Source organism: Aulonocara stuartgranti (assembly GCF_965226115.1).
Source record: "Aulonocara stuartgranti genome assembly, chromosome: 7".
Taxonomy (NCBI): domain Eukaryota; kingdom Metazoa; phylum Chordata; class Actinopteri; order Cichliformes; family Cichlidae; genus Aulonocara; species Aulonocara stuartgranti.
Window position 1 is genome coordinate 64080180 of NC_138945.1, and position 23761 is coordinate 64103940.

General features: G+C 41.5%; 2 protein-coding genes across 13 annotated transcripts in view; one reads left to right on the forward strand and one right to left on the reverse strand.

The window, feature by feature from the left end:
* Nucleotides 1-3383, forward strand: part of brsk2a (BR serine/threonine kinase 2a) — a 176363-nt gene extending 172980 nt beyond the window's left edge. For 11 of the 12 annotated variants that reach the window (XM_082539944.1, XM_082539940.1, XM_082539945.1 and 8 more), the window contains one exon: nucleotides 627-3383. In XM_082539944.1, the coding sequence (XP_082396070.1) occupies nucleotides 627-799 (173 nt within the window). In that variant the 3' untranslated portion in view covers nucleotides 800-3383. The remainder of the gene's footprint in view (nucleotides 1-626) is intronic. The other variant, XM_082539946.1, reaches the window with a different exon arrangement.
* Nucleotides 3384-3630: 247 nt separating this feature from the next.
* The window catches only part of abtb2b (ankyrin repeat and BTB (POZ) domain containing 2b), a 40586-nt gene continuing 20455 nt past the window's right edge, over nucleotides 3631-23761 (reverse strand). The window contains exons 2-17 of the mRNA XM_082539934.1: nucleotides 17740-17889; nucleotides 14925-15135; nucleotides 9825-9977; nucleotides 9291-9456; nucleotides 8971-9060; nucleotides 8675-8776; nucleotides 8470-8566; nucleotides 7665-7800; nucleotides 6896-7173; nucleotides 6635-6813; nucleotides 6427-6532; nucleotides 5945-6047; nucleotides 5780-5867; nucleotides 5614-5682; nucleotides 5004-5117; nucleotides 3631-4828 (exon numbers count right to left, since the gene is read on the reverse strand). Coding sequence (XP_082396060.1) covers nucleotides 4595-4828; nucleotides 5004-5117; nucleotides 5614-5682; nucleotides 5780-5867; nucleotides 5945-6047; nucleotides 6427-6532; nucleotides 6635-6813; nucleotides 6896-7173; nucleotides 7665-7800; nucleotides 8470-8566; nucleotides 8675-8776; nucleotides 8971-9060; nucleotides 9291-9456; nucleotides 9825-9977; nucleotides 14925-15135; nucleotides 17740-17889 — 2276 coding nt within the window. The 3' untranslated portion in view covers nucleotides 3631-4594. The remainder of the gene's footprint in view (nucleotides 4829-5003; nucleotides 5118-5613; nucleotides 5683-5779; nucleotides 5868-5944; nucleotides 6048-6426; nucleotides 6533-6634; nucleotides 6814-6895; nucleotides 7174-7664; nucleotides 7801-8469; nucleotides 8567-8674; nucleotides 8777-8970; nucleotides 9061-9290; nucleotides 9457-9824; nucleotides 9978-14924; nucleotides 15136-17739; nucleotides 17890-23761) is intronic.

Sequence of the window (23761 nt, forward strand, 5' to 3'; positions counted from 1 at the left end):
CTGTTTCCTTGAGGTTGAAGGAAAAATAAAAAGCTTGCCAGCTTCTAGCTGGCAAAAACACGACTCATGATTAGTATGTCAAACCAAACGTCTGACACACCTACATTGAGGATGTGTCAGACGTTTGATGCTGGAGGACAGGTTTCCAAGACTTTTTATGTTTCAGGGGGAGCAGTAATGCTTCTTTGACAGGAAGCGTTTTCTTGAATTTCCACGCTTTCTCATTTTTCGCTTCTATCATCTTGTCTGTCCTGCTTCTGGCCAGCCAAACTCGTTCAGACGCACTGGTCACTATATCGACTTAATGGGCACTTGTGTTTTTTTCCGTGGATTGCGCTGAAACGTATGCATGATTTGCCGAGGCTAATGCATTATGTGGTCTAAACACGGCTGCTTCGGCAGTTCTCATCCTTGCACAGTGTACGTGGGTCTACCACCTCCTCACCTCTGCTCGCTCGCTCTGCCTTACATGTAGCCATCTCTCTATCCTGTGAACCCCATTGTTCATTAGTTTGTTTCTTCTGTCTTCTCTCTTTCCCCCCTTTTTTGTCCTCTTTTCTTCCCATCTGTGTACCTAGGCAGCCCATTGAGTAACTTCTTTGACGTAATTAAACAACTTTTTTCAGACGAGAAGAATGGACAGGTGCCCTACCCCCCTGGCACGCCCTCCAAGCACTGCCCCTCACCCATGCACGTCCGGAGGCATGACCCAGAAAATAATGACACCAAATTCCCTGCTGCAGGCCGAGACAGAGCCCACTTGTCGGTGGCATCTGTGGGGACACCAGAGGAATCTTAGACCGTGGCGCTTTGTAGCCATCCCAGTATCACTTTAAGCCAGAGACACAGAGAGAATATGCTATCTGTACATAGCTAGATATATATATAAATCATTTATGGACATCTTTTCTATAAAATGACTTTATATAGATAGAAATATATTAAAAGAATCAAAGTGATATTTTGCAAACATGTTGCACCAACACAACAGACACACACCCTTGCCATTCCACTCCCCTTTCCATTACCCCTCAGTGTCCACCATCATTACCACTCCTGTACCCTAACCATCTAATCACCTGTGGGCCTCAGTTGTTTGCTCCCATGCTGCTGCTAACCTGTGTGATGACCTGACTTGTTTCTGATACCAGGAATTATCCAGAAAACCTATTAAAGTCCATCCTCCTGCTCCCTGCTCCATTCGCCCTCCCTCGACCACCCCTCCACACCCCTCCAGCGTGCCAAGAGAGACGGACAATTGTTGACGGAGGACTCTTCTTATAGTGGTGTGCTGGGGGAGGGGTTACCATGGAAACAGACCCTTCATGCAGACTTCTACCTTCATCTTCCTCTGCACCCCGACTCCACCCCTGGCAGCCATCAGTAGAAGTAGACAAAAAAAAAATCCTGTAGTGTTCTTGTTCTTAGAAACACACAAGCACACACATCCCAATAAAAACAAGACCACTCGCTCCCCTCACCAGCTATCACCGTTCTCTGACCTCAAGGAGCATTTGCTAATTGGAAAACGAGCATTATTCAAAAACACTACAGACGCCACATACACAAAACATACACGCACAGATCCAGTATGCACAAAAACTCTGGGATGTATCAACAATGATGAACAACATTTTAAAAAAAAAGAAGACACCATGCAGAAACACGAGGAGGAGAGAAGGGAGAGGAGTTTTGTGGAAAGCCCAAACAGCCGACACGGATGCTTGCTGGATTGTATTTGTTTGCTTTTTATTATAATGTACTTTCTTTGTGAAGAACTGGGTTTGAAATACTAACTGACTTTATTAGACTTAATACTATTGCTGCAAAACAGACTGGAATTGTGTTTTCAGAGAGGAGTTGGGTGCGAGAAGAACAGGGCAGCGGGAGATATTAAATGATAGTATAGGGTGGGGGGAGGGAAGTGGGTGGATATTCGGGTATTTAAAATGAATGATCTATTCTGTTGTACAGACTGATATCATTTCTTATGTAAAAAAAGAAAAAAAAAAGAAATGTCTAGTTGTGACACTGTTTAGATACCATAGGAACAGGTTGGTAAACCTGAGCCTGCCACTTACTGTCATTTTAAATTCTGTGTATTTTTGTTACATGATCATGTACGTCTTTGTTTGATTGACCCAATAATGATCCAAACATTCCTGTTTCCTATTATCTGCAGCATTTCTTCTTTGCTTTTCATTTATACCTCTCTCTAGTCTCACTTACCAGCAGTAGGAGTAGAGAAACAAACGAAAAAATGACGTGATAAATGCAACTGTGGATATTTTTGTATTGTTGTCCTTATTTATTCATGTTTGTTCATCTCACTGTTTGATTTCCTAATTTATTATATCTTGGCTATTTATATGAACAAAGCTGTTAGGTCAGTTGAATGTTATTTATTACCCTCTTGTGTGTTCGTAAATGGGACATTTAAAGAAAAAAAAAAGAACTTTTATTTCCTTTGCTTTGGTCTGACTTTAACTGAATTATGTGAACTTTGACAAGTCATAAATTCTCTTTTCCATGCTCTCTCTGCAGAGGGAAAGAGAACTTGTGGGAACTCTTGGAAAAAAATGATTTACCAGTAATTTAAGAATGTAGACTTAGCCTCTTTTTGGAGAGGGAATATGCTCTTCTATTGATATTTGTCAGTTTCATATTATTGTGCGTGTAGGCCAGGCTGGAGGAGAAGAACACCACAGATCCTGATCTGCTTCTTCTCTTTGTAAATAGACAGACAAACCGTGGGGGTTGATTGTTTTCTCAACAATGCTGGGGATTCCTGCTCTGTGCTTTTAGCTTGTATTGCTGTGTGCATGTCAAAACATGAGCTTTTCTTTGCATGGCTTTAGTGTTAATGTTCCATGCCAAACTCACTCCTTCTCTCAGCCTTCATCACTTCTCTTTCCACAAAACTACCTTTTAAAATTTAAATTCCCCTTCTGTCTGTCCCTTACTTTCCCACCTTTTCTGCTTTTATTTCTGGCTCTTTTTTTCTTTTAAATTGTTCCCTTGGCCCTGCTGATCTTTCCCTTCGTCCTCCTCCTCCTCCTTATCTTGTGCACAAAGTTTTTGAAGGATGCTTCCTCAACTCTGTACCTCTCTCTGGAAGGCTCTGAGGTCTGGGCTCTCTCTACCCGTTAGTAGTAGAGGCACAGGGAGGGGATACCAGTACTACAAACACAAAGCAATACCCTGATATGCGCCCTCATTTCTGTTTTCTACAATGGGAAGCTAGCAGCACTAAGGATATCTAATGATTCAGAGGCCTACATGGGTCTTTTGACAGAGCAGGAGCAAAACTGACTGTAATCCCCATAAAACATAACTGTGAGCATCTTCAGTGCTGAAACAAATAAACTCATTCAGTTATGGTGTGTTTGTTATCCTTATTTCTACCTGTGCAAGCAAGGGTAAGTGTAGACCAGAGAGGAAAAAGGTTTCATAAACAAAGTTAAGATCGATGCAGTAGATTTTTTTCCCCCCCCTCATTATGTCACATGCCATGGATTTGTGGTAAGATTGTATTTCATATGTAATTATTTCCATTTTGTAGGCTTCCTCATTTGTAAATCTGCCGTTTTCCCCGATTCCAGGTGAGTCCAAAACAATTCACACATTAAATGATTTGTTTACCAGGTTTAATAATGTATCCAGCACAAAAACAGACTCTTGTCGTCCAAATCCCATGTTAGCCTCCGCAGCTGTACCTGTGTCGAAGCATTAAACCTCAGCATACACAAGCTTAATAAACTGTTAGAGCGTACCTGGTAAAACAGCAGAAGCATTTTTTCCATACTAATAATCTGCTTTGATTAAAATTAAAATAAAAAAGGGGACACCCCGTTAAATACTCTCACATCTTTTTCTCATTAAATAGAAAATGTCCATCCCACTCTTCTGAAATTTTCATTACTCTCATCGTACTTAAAAAAAACAAAAACAAACAGACAATAAAAGCTTTTACATTAAAAAAGTAGATTTGTTAATCCAAAGCTTACATTGATGCAGGGAGTTTAAGGCTGCAGCCTTGCTCCCACTATGCAATACTATAGAACAGAAAGTTTAAAGTCCAGCATCAAAAGGCCACCTCACTCAATTCTTCAATAAAGGCTTCAGTCTGTAATCACTTTACATTGCTTCAGTCAAAACTGAGGCTGCCACTGATCCCAATCCTCCAGGGCAATTATTTATGTTGCAAGCTTTGTCCATTAGAGGGCAGCATTGTCTTATTATTCAGACTTTCAACTTGTTGCTTGTCCAGTAAAGCCTCGTGAGCCCTGGAGAAAAGGCATCATATTTTCTTCTTCGGAACGCTGTACGTCACAAAACATTTTCATGGAGTGCTTGGCACAAAGTATGAAATGCCGAGTTGCCCACAGAGTAAATCACTGCCAGGCATCTCACCAATCTGTGCCCGTGTCAAAATATTGCTCCTTAACACACACAAATCAGATTTTACCAAGAAAACTTCTGTATTTGAAACACTTCAGATCTGATTCTGTATCAGTGAAAAGGTGAGACTTCTTAATTGCCACATTTATCCACTTATTTCTGTCCTCTCTCAACAGCATCTGCCATGTTGTCTTCAGACACGGGAAGTGACGTAGAGAGAGCGAAGTCGTTGAGCCAGGGTGGTCTCCAGCTCCTCCACAAGTGAGTCACCCCGGCTGTGCGTCAGCGTAGAAGTGGAGTTGTTTCCTTGTCGGGCCCCCGGGGGTCCCAACAGCAAGCTCCTAAAACTCTCTCTTTCCAGCAGGGCAGGCATCTGCTGCAAGAAGTAACCTTCACACAACGAGCTCAGCTCCACCGAACCATTAACCTGACAGAAGAAAGGACAGTGAAATGACCAAATTTTATGAACCTAATTTATGTAAACCTAAATGATCAAAACAACTTTTATATCAACGTCATATTTTCATGCCTGAAATAGCACTGATGTATACATATGTACTGCACTCACAGTAGTGCAATCCAAGTCTATCAGTAATTGTTACCTTAGCAGTTTTGTAGATGCTGACTGCATTATCTAGGCTGATATGTTGAGAGCAGATGAGTTCACAATGTCTCTGTAGCGCCCCCAACTGGAACAAACTAGCAGCTGACAACAGCTGCAGGAGAAAACATGACCACTTTAATGGAGGAAAAATAATGTCATGCATCCTTTCATTCTGTTTGCATACAAGCAATATTTAACTTTGTGTAACATGTATTTGGAATTTTCCTTTGTTTTCAGTTCAAGAAGCTACGAATTGTTGATAAAAACTAATGAAAAAATGAAGAGAAAACGATTTTTAAATTGATAAATGCACAAAAACACAGGACATCTTTGAAAGCCCAGCTTGTGTACTTGTGATAAGGGTACTATATTTCAAAATCAAAGTAACAGCTTCATGCTTAGAAAGGATTGGCCAGACGGGACGATTGAGCTCAATTGTTGCTATGAACACAAACTTGTCTATGTCAAGCTTGTAGCTAAACTCAAATAAAAAAAGAACAATCTCCACTGTCAGCAAGAATGAGTAATTCATGTGAAGATGTAGAACTAAAGCTGGGATTTCTAAGATACCAACCCTGAGACAGATTAATGCGATTAACAATTCTTACCTCTAGTAAGTCAGACACCTTCTTTTTCAGTGACTCAGTTCCTCCACAATACAGGTATGACATCATCATCTGTACAGAGGTTAGAGGTTTCTTTATGAGCAATTTGATCTAAATAATGTCTGTTTTGTCATATGCAACACATCTAAATAGGGAATGTGTTTCTTACCTGAAATATGTTGTACTTGACATCGCTGATCTCAATCTCCTTATCGGAGCTTCCATCTGATCCATATGATGCCAGCAAAGACTTGAATCTAGAGCAAAATAAAACCCTTTAAGTAAGGTCTTATCAAAAGCCTTAAAATGCACTCTTGTACCTTTCTGCACTCACCGGTCAGAGGCAGTAACCAGAAGCACTCTGTGTGCGTAGAATGGTTTTCCCTCAACCACAAATGTCACATCTGACATCTCTTGGTTATTCAGAAAGTGTGGGTCTGTAGAAAAACATCAGCACATGCATAAAACCCATAACGTTCTAGTAACAGCAGTCATTCTGTACACATTACTGCTGATAAGATTACCAAAACAAAAATATCAGACACTCTTTTACTAACTAATATTCATGAAAAAAAATCTAATTTACAGCCCAAGTGTTACATTTGTGTTGTTTTAGGGTTTGTATCACTGTATAAGGAATCTGTTGACAGTGACTTTAGGCTTAAGAAAACTGTATTTAAGGATTTACTGGTGTTTTAGATGTCAAAATGACTAATTATCACTAGCCAATACTGAAATCGGTGCCAGTAAAAGGCTATCCTCTTGGAACTCTGAGCATGTATATCCATATACTCTAAAGGATCATAGTTTCCTTACCCAACTGTGCTGAAAGAGTTGCCTTCATCTCAGGGATGGCTGGGAGGGGTGCTGGGCCAAAACAGTGACTAAAAATAGCTGCCAACTGCTGTGTAATGGCGTCACTCTGAAGGAAAGTAATAGAACGAGAAGAAGAGAAATGTATAATTAAATCTGTTTAACACTGAAAAAGTGTGAAAATCGTACTCATGATCGTGTTTGACTGTACCTTTGTGGTGCGCAAAATATTGAACATAAGGGGCAGGCCTGTGGTGACCAGTTCCTCACAGTAGTCCTCCTCTTTGATTGTGTTAAAGTCTTTGAGGAGGGAGAGGGTGACCCCTGTCCTGGACTGCTGCTGGGCGCAGCGAAGAGATTCCAGCCACACGTGTAGTTTCCATGGCACGCCTGGTTAAATAGAAAGGATTTATTATTTGGTTCTATAAACTGGAAAAGTAGGCACATCCTCTTCTTGCCATTTGAAAAGTACCCATAGCATGCAGCTCCATGGTGACGTCCAGGTAGCCATGCTCGGCGCTGTAGTAGCTGGCCTCTTGGAGAGCCTTCATCCTGGCTTTGCAGAGCCTTGGTATGCCCACTTCTGGCATCGGCAGGGGACCATTGGAAGAGTTAGGAAGAGGGGAAAGATGGACGAAAGGGCAGATCCCAGCCGTCTCATCTTCAACCCCCTCAGCCAGGATCTCCTCCAGAGACAGGACATCGTCTTTGACTTGCTGCGGCTGAGTCAGTAGCTTTCTCAGCACGTTCCTGACAAGATAAATAGGGAGTAGAACGAGGGCAGAAAGAGGGCATGCAAGGAAGGAAACAAGAAAAGAAAGTTAGAAGGTGGAGGATCATTAATATCTGCCAAAATGGCAACACGTACTTCCAATTCTGCAACCCTGGAGTCTCCTCTCTCATTACGTAATCTATCACCCTCACTGAGCAATGTAAAGTGTTGAGTCTACATCGTGTTCACACAGACAGAGTGAACAGGTGGAGAAGTTTACACCACCAGCTGGTCTTCAGAAACAAATTGACTCTGAATAGAATGACACCCTAAACTTTCCTTTCACACTACAAAACCTTCAAGCTCTTCCTAAATCACACGATAAAACGTTTGAATCTATCCTCACAGCACAAACTCTAACTCTAGTCATGTGTAATATAAAGCTGACAGATGCATTATTTCTGTGCTACGTGTGCAAATGTTTACAGCTGGTCTTCCAGTACTAGTTTTCAGACTGGGGGATACATACCTGTGTCCATGTGCAGCAGCATGACTGAAGCAGTTCATGTCCTCATAGAGGGATGATGTAAGGGCGTTTCCACCATGGTTCTTTGATAAGGGGTCAGCGCCTCGTGCCAGTAGCAAACTCACCATCTCATAGTTGCCTGAGAAGCACAAATAGATAAATATTTCCACTTTGTTCATAAACTTGCAGATAATTTATTATCCTTGTGCTTATTTTTTATTCATCTTTATTCCCAAAATGTCAACATTTTTGTTTGTTACTGGTTTAGGCCCATTTTAAACATTTATACACCACAAACATAAATGAAAATTTATCACATTTCATTTGGCATATTTAAACAGCCAACACATTCATTGCAGGCACTATTTACACACTGTCACTGCTGCTATGAAGAGCGTGTGTTTTCTTTACTCAAGCTACATGTTGCTTTCAGATGATCCCACAGAGGAATGCAGGCCACAGACTACTAAACAACCACAAGCGGCACACTGCTGCTGTCACTGCCCCTTCATTTACTCTCTCATTTCCTCATTCCTCCTGCTGAGTCACAAGTTAATCCAAGTGTTACTCTAGGTGGTCCTTGGACCTAACACTCTGTTAGTTACAAATAACCAATAAAGTTATTATTACCGCTTTTAACAAAGGTGATAGACAAGCTGTACAACAAAATCTTTTCCTTTGTCAAACCTTCCACCTGACTTTTCGCCTCTATAATTATACAGTAAGTGGTAATTTAGTGGCCATAACACAGACCCACTGTGAGATGGACACCACTCTAACATCAGCTGTTCCTTGTGTGTTTGCCCACCTGCTGCTGAAGCCAGCTGCAGTGGAGTGTCTGCTGTACTCTCCTGTCCATTGCGGACTGCAGCCCCCTCCACATTGGCTCCTGCATCCAAAAGAAGCTGCAAAGGCACATTACCTCTGTTATATTAAACAATATTTGACATCTTGTAAGGGTCATTGTGACATAAACAAGCAACATGTAGCTTGTTTATGTATGTGTTTCGGACCTGCACCACAGAAATGTGTCCATGCAACACTGCAAAGGTGAGGGCTGCCCAGTGTCGACTATCAGGATGCACAGATGGGTGCTTGGGGGAGCAGGGTGGTACCTGGCAACACAGATTAAATCAGTATTACACACCAAGATCACAAACACACGCACACAGAGAAAACATTACATTCATAAGAGCCTCTTACATGCTTTAATAATGGAAACCTTTCCTGTTTATAGATGTAAAGGGATACAAAATGTGCTTAAATTAAGACAGATTTGACAACATTGGAAATACTTAAGCATATTTACCGCCACGTCAAGGTTGGCCCCAGCATCAATCAGCATCTGGACGAGGGCTTCGTCTCCAGCTGCGCAGGCGTACATCAGAGGGGTCATACCCTGTAATGAAAACAAGAGTAGAAGCAAATGCATGAAGCTTTGAACAAGTTATAACACAAAGCTATGTTTCCATCACTTCTAAGGATATTTCATGGACTTACAGCAATTTCCTTGAGATTTATCGTATTGTATAAGGGGCCTGCTTTGTGTCCCCAAATGAGAGGTGGTTTGCTCGAGCTAACGGCTTACATTTATATCTCCACAACATAAATTAAGTAAAATTTAAATACCTGGTCATCCATACTGTTCACCCCATCTGGTCCCAGTAGATCGATTGCTTGGCCAATAAGATCTGTGCGACCGCAGTTGAGCATCCGAAAACCCAAATCAAGGTGGAACTTATCAGAGGCAGCTTTGGAGTCGAGACGCTTGAAGGAGCTGAAGCAACACTCAGGCCTGAAACAAAATTAAAACTGAATAAATAACCAGTTACCAATTAATTTCTGAGAGCTGATGGCTAATTTATTAGGATCTACTCGGTCGCTTTTCTAAGATGCTTGTTTTATGCACCTTGTGGCTTACATATGTTAATGATGCTTTCTATAGAAAGAAGTAAAGTTAATGAGCCACACAATAGTTAACAAAGATTAATTTACCGCATACAATCATTTGTTAAATACAATGATTAAACGACAGACGTCCAGCTCAAAGAAAACATCAGTCTTAGTTTTTCTTTTCCTGAAATTATTAGTAAGGTTTGTATTTTTATTTTAAGCACTTTCATCCCAGCAGAGCGAGTGAGGTGAATGAGTGTTCTCACTTACTTCAGTTGTCTCGGCTCACAGTCCAATCCCGGAAGGAGAAGCCTCGCCGTCTGTCTGACATCATCGCTGTCCACTAATAAACTCCTGCGATGCTCGGCATGAACTATGGCCACCCTCATCCACTCCATTAAAGGTGGCAGCAACAGAAAAGGCCTATGAGCAAAAAAAGAGAAATCATTCACCATCTGTTTGCTTTGGTCCAATTATTACTGGTTATGATAATGAGTACCACTCACTGCTAGGTAACAGACATTAGTATTTCCCTGTATGTACACAGAAAGTGACCTTGTAAACCAGTAAATTCAAATCTTTATTGAACGGAGCCAGTAAAAGATGAGGCTCTGTGAAAGACTAGATGACTTTAGTGGGGAGTGTAAACTTAAACACTCATAATTCAGTCACTTTGGGAATTAACTCATAGACTGTCTTCAGCCAGATGACTTACAACATCACCAACCCACATTCATTTCACAGCACGAGTCATCTTTCCTAATCTCAGCTGGCATTCTCGCTGATGTCATCCCTCTAAGGCTCAAGAAACAGATGTTTCTATATGACTAGATCGCCAGAGTTGGGAGTTCGCCTTGTAATCGGAAGGTTGCCGGGTCGAGCCCCGGCTTGGACAGTCTCGGTCGTTGTGTCCTTGGGCAAGACACTTCACCCGTTGCCTACTGGTGGTGGTCAGAGGGCCCGGTGGCGCCAGTGTCCGGCAGCCTCGCCTCTGTCAGTGCGCCCCAGGGTGGCTGTGGCTACAATGTAGCTTACCATCACCAGTGTGTTAATCGGGCAGATGACTGGTTGCGTAAAACCCATTGGGGTCCTTAGGGACTAGTAAAGCGCTATACAAATACAGGCCATTTACCATTTAATCTTTGCGGTCATGTAAAAATACAAGATAGCGGCTACTTATGTTTAACCAAGATCTTCAACAAAAACAGAAAGAATCACCTGAAATTAAAAATTGTGACCTAAAGCTGAAGTAACAGTGTTGTTATTCCTGAAGAAGTATATGTGGGGGAAAAAAAACCACGAGGACACAACATTTGGTCTGCTGTCATGTTTGTGAACGTGGCACTTTGAAAGTCATTGTTTGATTGCCGTCTTTGCATTTGTCCTTTTATAGTCTAGCTTGTTATCTGTTATCAGTCCCTTCTCGTCTGCGCCTCTCTCCCACCATATGTGAATAGAATGTGTTTGTGAACAATGACAAATTAGCAGGAATGTGACTGCTGTTTGCTTTTGATCATATGAAGCCTCATTTAAGAGCCGTTAATGATTGTTTGAACAACGTCTCTGTGTTATTAGACTGCCTTTCTCATGCTGAGACATTGTTTTTTATCAGTGGCCATTCCTTTGTTCTTGGAAAATGAAAGACTTACATAATGAATATCCATGGTAGCAAAAGCATGGGCAGTATACAAGAACACAGCAATGTATTTTGGGATTATAGTTACTGTCAGTAGCACTGCTGTGCCATTTACTCTCCTTACTGTGCTTACTTTAAAAAGCAGTAGGAGGCTTCCTATAGCAAAGAACCTTCTGCACAAGAGCACTCGTTCATCACGGGTTTGTTAATAATGCATATTGCAAAATGGCTCTCCTCCTCACAATTGATGTGGAGCTTTTAAAACATGAATCTGATATAACATAAATTGAACAAACAGCTGCATCCCAACTTAGGGAGGAGGGAGGAGCTTCTGCTGTCACCCAGGCGTGACAGTTAACAAGCAGACAAGGGGATCAAGGGGAGGAGGGATGATTAAGTGTGACTGGTAGGTGCATATAATGAAGGTTTTAAGTGTTTGGGAGATAGCAGGTGGGGTATGTCGAAATGAAGACGGGGGTTGGGCGGTAGTCTGTGGGTAGTTCAGAGGGTGCAGAGTGATAAGAATGTCACGTTTCTGAGGATGGGCTCAATGGGCTTGGGAATCAATGTTTATTTCTCCCTTAATGGCCTCCACTCAACACAAATTGGGCTGTGTGAGTGTGTCTGTTCATTTGTGTGTGGCTTCCTGAATGTCATAGGTATCCACCCTACTACTTGACTGCACGCCTGCAATCAGACACTAACTAGAGCCAACTTTGCTACAGTTATCCAGATTTTCCCCCTCTGTCCTTCCTTTTGTCAATCAGCCAACAATAAAAGGTAGAGTTTTTCTATTAATAATGGACAATAGTGTTTGACAAGATATTTAGCTGCATTCTTATACCAATTAGCCAGACATGTACTGCTGACAGATGCACACTTATAATGTCCCATCCTATCTCTCCTATAGGATCAATCTCCTTTTTTTTTTTTTTTTTTTTTTTAAAAACATACGCCTTCCTTTTGACCCTCGTACGTGTCCGGGTTATGCCCCTCTGCCTGAAACGCAAATTTTAGCTTCATCAGAGTCTCTGCAACATCAAAAGCCACAGAGCCTGTTAAGACCGAAACCAGATAGTGCCTCTGGCTAGCTTACTGACCTCTCATACTAAGGCTTCATACAGAGAACAGCAGGATATAGAAACACCAACATACACAAACTCTCCAACACGTGAGCATGTAAACGTTAGCTTTGATTCATGGTGCGTTGCTTACCACCATCTGGTAGGTCATAAAGACAGTGAGCTCAAATCATGGTCAGGTGTGTTCGAACGCTGACCTGTCCAAAATGAAAAGCAAAGGCTTTTCTACCTAGGAGGCAAAAATCACACACGCTACACTGGCCCCATGTGTCTTATAAAACCTATAACCCGAAAGGAACTTAAATCAGCTTTTAAAGCGGACCTCATTACAATTTGCCAAAGGGTCAAGGTTAACCACTGATCTTGTTTCAGATTGCAATCGTAAAGGCTCAGATATGAATGGAGACATAACCATAGCTGATGTAAATGCAGTTAGAAGTAAGCTCCATTATTAAAATAATCTCTTTTCCTTGAGGAAGCAGAGGAGTAGGGGGTCTGTTTAGAAGAATGTTGGAAGTGCTGCTTTTTAGTGAAGTTGCAATAATAGTAAAAAACAAAAAAAAAGTTTATTGTTTTTGATCAACTTTTTTCTGTATGTTTAAATAGTGGAGTGTGAAAATAAGACAATAATATCTGCCCTCCCACGCTTTAAGCGCCCTCTTACTCCAAAACAAGATTATTACTCACAACTAAGCACCAGCTTTAAGAGGATCAAAACAAAGAGGGTTTCTCTTGTACTCTCAAGGATTCGGCAATAAGGCTCTCACCAGGCTCCCTCTAATGTCTGACGATGTGGCCCACACAGATCTGGTGGTTTTGGGTTTCCACCAAAGGTTTTACACAGCTCTTAATAGAGGCTGAGCCAGATAGAGGGAGAGGCCCACTGAAGGAGAGAAGCCTGTATCATTACCAGGCACTCGTATTGTAATCACTACCAGGTTTTCACACCACCTGAGTGTGTTCTCTAACATTCACAGACACGCAGTCACAAAGAGATAGGAATATGAACATGCAGAAAGGCAAACCTGTGTGCAGCAGCTGTCAAGAAAGAAAAAAAAGCATAAAGTATGATGGGATGCCAAACTGTTTTATCCTGGACACATAAACTAGGCTGATATACATCCAGCATTAAAAACATCTGAGGATTTATAACAACAGCCAGGTGAAAGAAAAGGGTGTATATTTGCTGTTGTGTTCACTTTGAAGCTAACGGGGACTTTGTCTCACATGCACTTTGTCTGCTTTTTATTAAATGCACAGGAGGCAGCTGGGTTTATTTCCATACAAACGTGTAATGAAGGGAAGACAAGGTGGATATTTTTGGTGATTTCACTGTGAAAACATTCATGTAACTATGATCACCTGACAGATGCTATGCCTTCATCATAATCCTAACATGTGATTTTCATTATCAGCATTAAAGGGCAAAATCTCGTCAACAACATTAACTGATTTACTGCTGCAAACTGAACACTCACACCTTAGTGGGAGCGCCAGCACGTTTATATATGCTTATGTTACCTTTAGACATGCCTGTATAAATCAGTATAAAAAATGTAATTAAGCCGCGAACACCTATTGCTGCCAGTTTTTACATTTCTGGCACAAAAACATAATTGAAGATTTCTTTCTGAGAGCAGACCTCATGTGTGTTGGCAGGCACAACTACTTTTGTCATGTTACCTTAACCGAAGGCACATAATCCATCACATTTATCTGAAGTGCTGAATATCACAGTATCAGAACTGCAAACCACTGTGAACAACAGTGATGTAATGCAATGTTTTCGAACGTTTTATCACATTTTTGGAGAATAGAGACGTGACTCGGTTGAGTGTTACTCAACAGTTACTTCTGTAGAAAGCAAAAAAAGCAAGAAACGCTGTAATTTCCCAGAGACACCTCCAAACATACGGAAGGGGTTGGTATGGAAGGTTTGTAGATAAAGCCACAACTTTTAAATAAAAAACAAGTGGAATGTGCTGCACTGTGTCCAGACTGAGCAAACATTTTCATTCCAAGAAACAACAGGAAATAAAGGGAACACAAAAACTGCCAGACTTTCTCAATGCAACTAAGGAAGATTGAGCAGACCCTAACAAAATTACAGACTATTTCCACCTCTTAAAATTCTTTTAAACACCAGTCTTCAGCCTAATTTACACTCTAAAGGTGCAAGTCACCCTTCTATCGCACTACTGCTGACACCTAGAAGCCTTTTCTTGCTTGTAATTCAACAACAGAAAGTTAACACTTAAATGAACAAAGGCTAATGGGATTAGGAAAAGGATGAAAGTGAAGTGTTGCCTGCAAAAAGCTTTTCACTTCATTGAGAACCCATTTGTTCATTTTTGAAGGTTTCAATTTGGGTTTGTTTATTTGCAGTGGCTACACTTCTGGCATTGACTGTATTTTGGTCAGCTTCATGAATCAAACCGAATCATTTGAAATTACAAATGTATTTAGGGAGATAAGCATCAAATGGATAAAAGGGCAAATCAGGAGTACCACTTATTTTCTGTGAAAGGGGGGGGTCGAAAACAAAATGGAACAGGGTCAATGATTAAGATTAGATCTGTAATTTCACCGCCTATTTTGCACCCAGAGAGGGAGCATCTAAACTGCTTGTGTCCAGTCATGCATTATTCCCACCTCTCTTTGCTAAGTGCCATGCGTGGGGGATCCAGATTGGGATTCTCCATGGACTCCATTTGTGGGCAACGCAGGAAGTAGTAAAGGGTGTGGAGGGCGTCAGGCGACCAGGACACAGGCTGTTGAGGACGGGCGTGGCGGGCAGGGCTCAGCCCTGAACGTACTGAGCTTAGGCGCTGCATGTGGTGCATTGCACGGGACACCAAGTCACCTGGAACCACAGAAACATTAATAGTTAACAAGTCATATGTAATTTAAAAAACTGAAGGTTAAAAATGATTTTCCTGATTCTGTAGTGCAGTATGAAAAATCAGTTTATGGACATAAATGAGTGGCATATTCAAAACTGTTTACATTAAAAGCCCCATGGGCTCTCAGTCAAACTGGATTCCCCCCTCCAACCATGTCTCTAGTGGTATTTGTCATTAGCAAAGCCAGACGACCAGTCTAAATAGCCATTCACCCATGATCAAGGCTCTACTGAACTGTTCATGTAGTAGCAGAGTAGTTAAAAACCCTCTACCGTGAAAGTTATGCGTCAGTCACGTGATAATAGCAATGCTAACATTAAGTCTTTTCAGAAAGTAGAATATAGCGATTTGACAGCGAACACTTAAATGAAAGCTGTTTGTATAATGGTGCTCATCAGATGATTCATCAGTTTATACTCTAGCAGTGAACTATGCGCAACTGAATAAAAGTACATTTTGCTTAAAATATGTTCAGTGTGATATGCAAAAATTCTTAAAAAAAAAAAAGAGAGAGAGCCAGACCGACAGGAAAAGAGATCTTAGGCATTAAAGAAAGTGTAAAGTGGACAGTCGTCACAGGGACAGGGAAATGGAGGAGGGGCAGGGAGAGGCGGTGTGAACGAGGGAGCCCAGGATGAACTTGGGATCTTGTAACACTCATTTAGCATAATTACCCCCGGGTAAAAAGACAGCACATCAGCTAAGGGTGAAGAATTCAACAGTGCGAGTGTGTTTGTGTGTCAGCATTAAGAGGTTTGGGGTACTTCTAGGGGATTAGGCTGGGTAACCCTCCCAAAACAGACCCCACTTAAAGCTGAAGGGCCCCCTTTGTGATAACCACCACCAGCAGTTGCTCCAGGAGGTCTCGTAGGAATCATTGGCCATGATGGAGAGCCTCTCCTTTCCAGAATATATTGTGCCTTGAAGCAAAACTGAGCTCCGGGGGTCAGATGCCTATGAATAACTTCACTCTTAGATTACAGATATATTGGAGTCTTTGTGAAAGCTGCATTTTCCCATAGCCAGTGTGTTTATTATGCTGCTTCCCCTACAATTTTGGCCATATAGTTGAAATGTGCTGTAGCCTACTATCAGTTATCCACCATGTTTGTGTATGGTGTGTGTTTGTGTGTCTGGCCAAGTCCAGTTGAGTGATCAAGTAAAGCCGGGCAGCTTGGTACAGATGCTCCTGTGTCTGCCTGGTGTCTTGGGCTAGGATCAGAGTGCCAAACCCACCGTGTTTTTGCGGCGTGTATGTGAATTAGCGGACACAAGCCTGTGTGTGTTTCTAGGTGTGAATTGGTCTGGATATCAGCCCTGCCCAGAACAGCACAAATTCACCCCACCAGAGAGATGTTGCACAAAGAGACTACTGAGAGAAAGAGTGTGTCTTTGTCTGAGTGCATGTGTATACTTTCTTAATGCCTCACTAACTTCAGCGGTGTATGAACCGTGGCCTTGTGCTTTAGGAACAAACAGCAAAGTGTTAGCTCATTTAGAGAAGGAAATGTATCCCTGCTCCGTCCAACTCTAATATCCACGTTTCCTCTGTGCATGCCCCAAAACTCTCCATCTTCACCTCTCTACCTCTCCATCATTTCCTCCTGACTCTCCACACCTCTAAACCCACTCGCTCCTTAAATTGAATCCTCTGCCTTACAAACTTCCATCTCTCAAACTAACTCTATTCCTGTTTTTATCTTACTTGTTATTCCTACCCCTCATTGCTGCCAACTCCCTCGCAGCCTGCAGTTTCAACAGACCACACGTACTGTAGAGTACAGTAAAGCTGTGTGCCTGCATGACTCTGTGTTTACCATCCACGATGCGTATGAATGTCTAGAGCTGTCTATGTTTAAACAAAGAATCCGTCCAATCATTCAAGGCCTAATACCTAATGGACAAATAAGTACCAGGCTTTTCAGCGGCTTTATACTTTGTATTACTACATCAATCCAAAGGAAAACATCAGAAGAAAAGACGGATGCAATTGTATTCAGACTGACAGCAGGCTCTAATAAAGTCAATAAAGTCTGAGGCATGCTGACACAGTCCAAGTGTTGCATTGTGGACCAACTTCACTGAAAAAAAGACTGTGTACTGCTTTGCAAACAAATTACAGATGACAAATGTACAATCTGAGGCACTGTGACTTTATTCTCCAGAGCTCCATGTGTAGATAAACTGATCCGCTGTTTATTTTTAGAAGAGCCGGCATTAGATGACTTGCAGATTCAGGCACACAATGAGACTCGGGACAGAAAGTGATAATTATATGTTATCTTTGCTGCCTACTTTGCTGTCTGAACTATTATTTTCTGTTGAATTAAAAAATAAAAGGTTATGTGTCTTTAAGAGAAGAGCAAGAAAAAAGCATTTGTGGTCAAGCACCAACATTTTTTTAAAGTCAGGACATTTTATTATTTCTGGGAACTGGTACTTGTCTTTTCTGGCAAGGATACTGTGTAGCTTCACAGCTCAGAGGAATTTAATCAATTAAAACATAATGTGAAAAAATGCTTCTAATCAGGACCACAAACACTATTTACAATATGTATACTCACTGAGTTCAGAGATGCTGCCTACACAGGTAGCCAGCAGTGACTGTTCCAGTGTCCTCAGCTCCAGCTGGGCATAAGCATCCTCCCTGCTGTCCACAGACGACTGTTGGTTCTCTGTGTAGGGACTGAAATGGGCTGGGAGGGACAAAACACCTACAGGCACAGAAGCAAAAAGGAACAGATATTTAGATATGATATGAATCATTTAAATCAACGTCCATAACTTCTGAAATATCCATCAGGACTGCTGTTGTAGAAATCCCTACACGACCGGTATTTGCTCACTGCAGCCGTCGTAATCCTTATAACATGTAATCCACACCACTGAGGGCAACCAAACACACAAGGGAATCTGAGCCTTGCTCTCAGCACATTCAGGAAAGTAAACAGAGCACATAGTGACATGAGGCTAATGCAAACAAAACCAATCAAAACTGTTTTAGACACATGTTGAGTAAAACCAAAACAAAGTTATGAATTTTGTGTTATTCCAAATACTTGCCTTTAACATTACTAACATGTGATTATTTTAACACTGCAGAAAAGACATATGTTGTATGTCTGTAAAGGAATAAGGGTTGCAAAGTTAGTAGATGCATGATGGTTGAGGCTGATTTGTCTGATGTATGAAGGAACAGTAAGTGAGACAGAGGTATACTGGTAGATAAGGATAAAAAATTATGGTAGCACAGACAGCAACCTTCATTATAACCCAGGGGTAGGCAACTCCAGGCCTCGAGTGCCGGTGTCCTGCAGGTTTTAGATCGCACCCTGGGTTAACACACCTGAATCAAATGATTAGTTCATTACCAGGCCTCTGGAGAACTTCAGAAATGCTGAGGAGTCATTTAGCCCTTTAAATCAGCTGTGATGGATCATGGACACATCTAAAACCTGCAGCACTCGAGGCTTGGAGTTGCCTACCCCTGTTATAACCCATACAGCGGACGTGCTTAGCAGCACTTGCTAAATACATCCTTTATAGTTTTAGATTTTATCATGCAAAAAGAGGAAGTGAAAAAAACACAACTAATCGGGAAACATCTTAATTGAAATACATAAGCAAACATTATAACATGGTTGTTTCCAGCACATTAAAATAATACAATTTCACGAGTTGTGAGACAAAATTCATAATTGTACTAAATTATGAGGCACAACTACTGATGAAACTATGGCCAATCATGAACACATTTGGCATTTCCTCTTTGAATAAACACTCAGCAGACCCAGTTAGTCCAACCCAACCATCTCCGACAGTTTGAATATGTAATGTTACAACAAAAAAAACCCTGGTTGTCAGATGAGCAGGCAAGGAGATACAATCATTTCTTGCATAACGACATAATGTCCTGTTCTTTCACTGCTTTAATTGCTGTGTTCCAACTAAAATGGATAACAGTAGCGACCAGTCAAAGTAAGAACACAGAGTGGCCTTTTCTGTCTTTCAGAAAAGATCTCCTAGGTAAAGCTCCCAGCTTACCGTATTTCCCGGACTACAAAGCGCACCTGAATATTAGCCGCACAAGCTAAAATCAGGGGAAAATCCTGTTTTGTACATACATTAGCCGCACCTGACTAAAAGCCGCAGGTGTTTCAATGTTGACTTATCATATGTAAGAGAATATGCACAAAGGGAATTGTCAGGAAAGAGATGGCTGTTTGGAGACACACCCCTTTTATTAATATTTTGAAAAACAAGTTATGGGTACATATTTGCACATGTAGTACATAACAGTAACCTACAGCACACCAGAAAAATAGATTCGGACTACCTTTTAGGCTCAGGTGAAGTGACACGGAGAAGAAAAGTCAGTCATTCACCACCATCTTTCTCTTCTTCCTGCGCTCTAAAACCACCAAAGTCCTCTTCTCCAATGTCGGAAACGAACAGGCTCAGGATGGCTTCGTCATCCACTCTCCGCTTCTCTCCTTCGTTGTCACTTTCAAAACCAAAGAAATCCTCGTTGTCAGTGTCAGAGTCGAACACCCTCAGAAGGGCCGTGGCGGTGTCCTCCTCTCCATCATGCAGCAGTCCAGCCCTTCAAAATCCGTTGGTGATCGTGGATGTTTTCGCACTTTTCCACGATGTCAGAATCCACCGGTGGAGTTGGGCATAACTTGCTTTTCGCAAGTTTATCGCCGCTCGTCATCCACGCCTCCCGCTGAATGCGTAGCGCTACTTTGAAGTTTGTTTTTCGCGCTACTTCGTACGGCACTACGTTGCCTGGCGGACGGACATGTGACTAACATACCACTCTTGAACCTCGATCCTTCCGCCAGGCAACGTAGTGCCGTACAACAGCGGAACAAACAAAACAAATCGTCTTACGATATCACAAAAATCATGGAAAATCCATAGAAAAGCCGCACCTGACTAAAAGCCGCAGGGTTCAAAGCTTGTGCAAAAAGTAGCGGCTTATAGCCCGACAATTACGGTAATTAGTTTTGCCTGGTTTGTTTTTAGTCTTTTTGGTTGAAAGCAGAGGTAGCTACTGTGCATCTAATTGATCTGAATACAGTTAGCTGCCCAAAAGTTAACCTTTATTTTGGCTTCTGAATATGAAGCAAGCTTTCTGCCAAGCCAGAGGAAATAAGGGGCCGAGGATGAAAAAGAGAAATGGAAAAGAGGAAAGATGATCAGAGCAGGTTTGTGATTTATTTATGAAGCCAGAGGAAAAAAAGCTGCATCATCTTAAACTCTCCCTTCTCTCCCAAAAGGGAAAACATGGGCTACCGTCCCTAAAATGACATTCCCATGTGCTTCCGGCAAGTGCTGCGTTCTCACTGGAATCAGAGTGGGGATGTTGAAAGAAAAAAACTGCTGAAACATGTTGAAAAAAAATCCCATCATCTTACACTACAGCCTCTTCTTTTTAGTGATACATGCCAGCAAGAGATAACGATACTTTTACTGCTGACAGAATCAAGGAAGGCAAAGGAGGAATGTTGAAAGAACACCAAGGGAAACCACACATACATTTTTGGATATATACTTTTGTTTTAAAGCCTTCAGATACACCAAAATGCCTGGGTATAATATATTCAGTATATTTCATATTTTTGAAATGATGTAAACACATATGAAAAATATGGCAGGCTTCATACTTACAATCTTGTTTCTGGTCTTTCATATAAGTATAGACAAGAGGCAACAGAGGCCTTTGAAAGTGACACACAACTACCACAAGCCATCTTTGGAGGTAAACTGTTGGAAGAATAAGATAGGGGCATTGTATCAAGATGTCCTTTCTCTCATATAGCACCTAACTGAAGATAATCCACTTCAAAGGGCTTCGCACTACAGGAAACACTTTGTTTGGTTTAAGTGATGGTTCTGCCTGCATGGAGCGTGCAAGACAAACAAGAAACATTGCTCTCTGTGAATTCACTGGACAATTACTTGTGTCTCACATATCAACACAATTAAAGATTACAGGGTGAAGGGTTAAGGTTATAGGGTGTTCAGTGTCTGATCTGACATTTGCTTTTCCATCAACTAATGTCTAGAAATGTTGAAGGGTGCAGTGAATGTGTGAAAACCATGTAGCGGTCAGCGCCAATGGGTGGAGTTCATCAAAGACTAAATAACTTTGACATGTGATCATGACTGATTCTAAATATGCTGCCTCATTGATAGAGTCATGTGCCAGAGTCACAGTGTGTTTCAGTAAGTACTGTATTGCACTGAGTCTCTGCCCAAACAGGTTAGCAGGATTTGTTCTTATTATACTGCATGATTTATGACTGAGACGAGTCCCCTGCCCAGACAGTAGCAGTCACCTCAGTGCAATTTGTAATCAGGGGGACCTGACAGCTTGAATATCTAAAGGTGTTAGCACTGGATTACTCAACACAGGGTACATGATACACTGACTTCTGCCAAAGGGGAAATCTAGTCTCTCTCTCTCGTACTTTCTCTGCACCATCTGACTCGTATTATATGTGCTGACTCCCCATTCCAACACAATAGAAACAGCTGGCTGTGGCAGACTACTACTGCTACATGCCACACAAACAAATTATACACAAGCTCCAACTCATTCCTAATCACGGATGAGCACAAACACACCAATACACCGTCATCTGTCCAGATAAAAGAATGCAAATGTGCATCATGTGCAACGTCAGCTGTGATTTTATATAGAAAGGCCTCATGGGAATTTGGGGGGGTTTCTACAGTATTCTACAAAGGCCTTTGGCAATCTTTCCAAGGAAAGTTGAGGGAAGTTTGTTAAAACCCATGCTGCATACATGTGAGACAGGAGTCTGATGATTTCAGTTTCTCTTCCTCTGTAGATGGAATACACCTCAGGTGCTTTACTGTGTGTACACAGTCATGCTTTGTGGACACTATAGCCACAGTGGCCTCAAAGTCAGAGTAGTATGCTGTTTGTCATGTGCAATCAGAAGAACTCATTCAAATATAGCTTAGTTCAAGCTGTAAAAGCAATTTTGAAAGATCTGTCTTGTTACTGTGGGTGAGTAAAAATATGAATATGAAGGTGCAAGACTTGTCTTTAGAAACGAGCAGTGCTATAAAAGTTAACAGTTATTTTGACTCCCTGTAGTTGGATTTATTAACAAAAAAGTCAAATTGATGTTATTTCTTTCCTCAAAACCTTAACTTAAAAAGAGAAACCCATTACTAACATCGACCTGGTTTCAGTTGTGAAGCGTACCAGCCTCAAACTGAAAAACTGAAGCTCTTTAAACACGATGCTTGTTGACCTTTCAAGAATATTAAGCCTATATTAGCATGTTGCAAGAAGATCTGAAGCAGAATCTTTAAAAATGTTAACACAGCTTCAATTTATTCTGTAATATTTCAAAGCTGTGGCAAATGGTTAAAACCACTTAGTGTTTCTCACAGTCCCACCCCGTTGCTTGCCTCACCCTGAACCCGAGCCTGCGTCATTTGGGCCTGATGTAGGTCTGAAAGCCAACCAGGGCCTGTCTCCACCACCACTAAATAATATGAGTACCAGCAGCTCCAGTACTATGTGAATTATTTTTCTCTGGGAGAAGCAGAGGATAAGATGATAGGATGAGGGCAGGGAGGAAAGGGACTTAGGTCGCAGAGCTTTATAGGAAGACAAATGAGTCATGTAGAAAAAAAAAAAAGAATATAACTGAAGAGGAACTGGGGGAAAGGCAGGAATATCTGAGACTATGAAGAGAGCGAGGCACGGGAAGAGAAGTGACACAAGGGATTCATTCTTTTGTGGTCATTATGGTTCCATTTCTGAGGCTGACCTTGCAAATGTCATGTGGGGAATCTCGGCAACAAATCAAAGCTGAAACTTACCACAAAGCCTATGGCAGTTCCCAGCCCATCTCAACCATCTCTCAGGAGCGTTACTGCTGCTCCTAGCTTAGCCAAGCTATCACTCACGACTATGTTTGACATGCTGTCGAAAGAAGGTCAGAACAATCCAACAACTAACTTTTTGGTGTGCAGAAAGTTTTTTGAATGTAGTCCAGGGAGCCTGTCACTCCATGTGTCTTTATAAGTGGTGTTACATGGTTTCAGTTTCAAAATTGAAAAACTAAAGTATAAACTGCAATCTGCAAGGACAATATGCCAAAAACTCTGACGGAAGAGCTGATGAAAGTTGATGCATCCTTGCCTTCCTTCTTGTGCCTCGACCCTCACTCTGTTACTCTTGTGTTATCTCTCAGTGCAACAGTTTGTTCTACTTGAATAACTTGTTCAGCAGAAATGCTTTGTAGCAATATTAATAGGCTGGATATCTAGACTCTGGAGGACATTACTGCTTCTCATATCACCGTCCTTGGGAACTTACCTATTCAGAGCATGTTAGGCATGCCAGGCTTTCAGACTGCATTTTAAACTCTCAGAAAATAACTGTCATACATAACAAGGCAAGAACATCTGTGTGATTTTTAGATTTTAACTTTTCGGTTTAACTTCTTCTTCCCACTGGCAAAAAATACATTCTTTGACCATAATTGGTCTGTGTGTGTTAATCTGTTTTGTCTACTGTAAAGAGAGCGTGTGAAA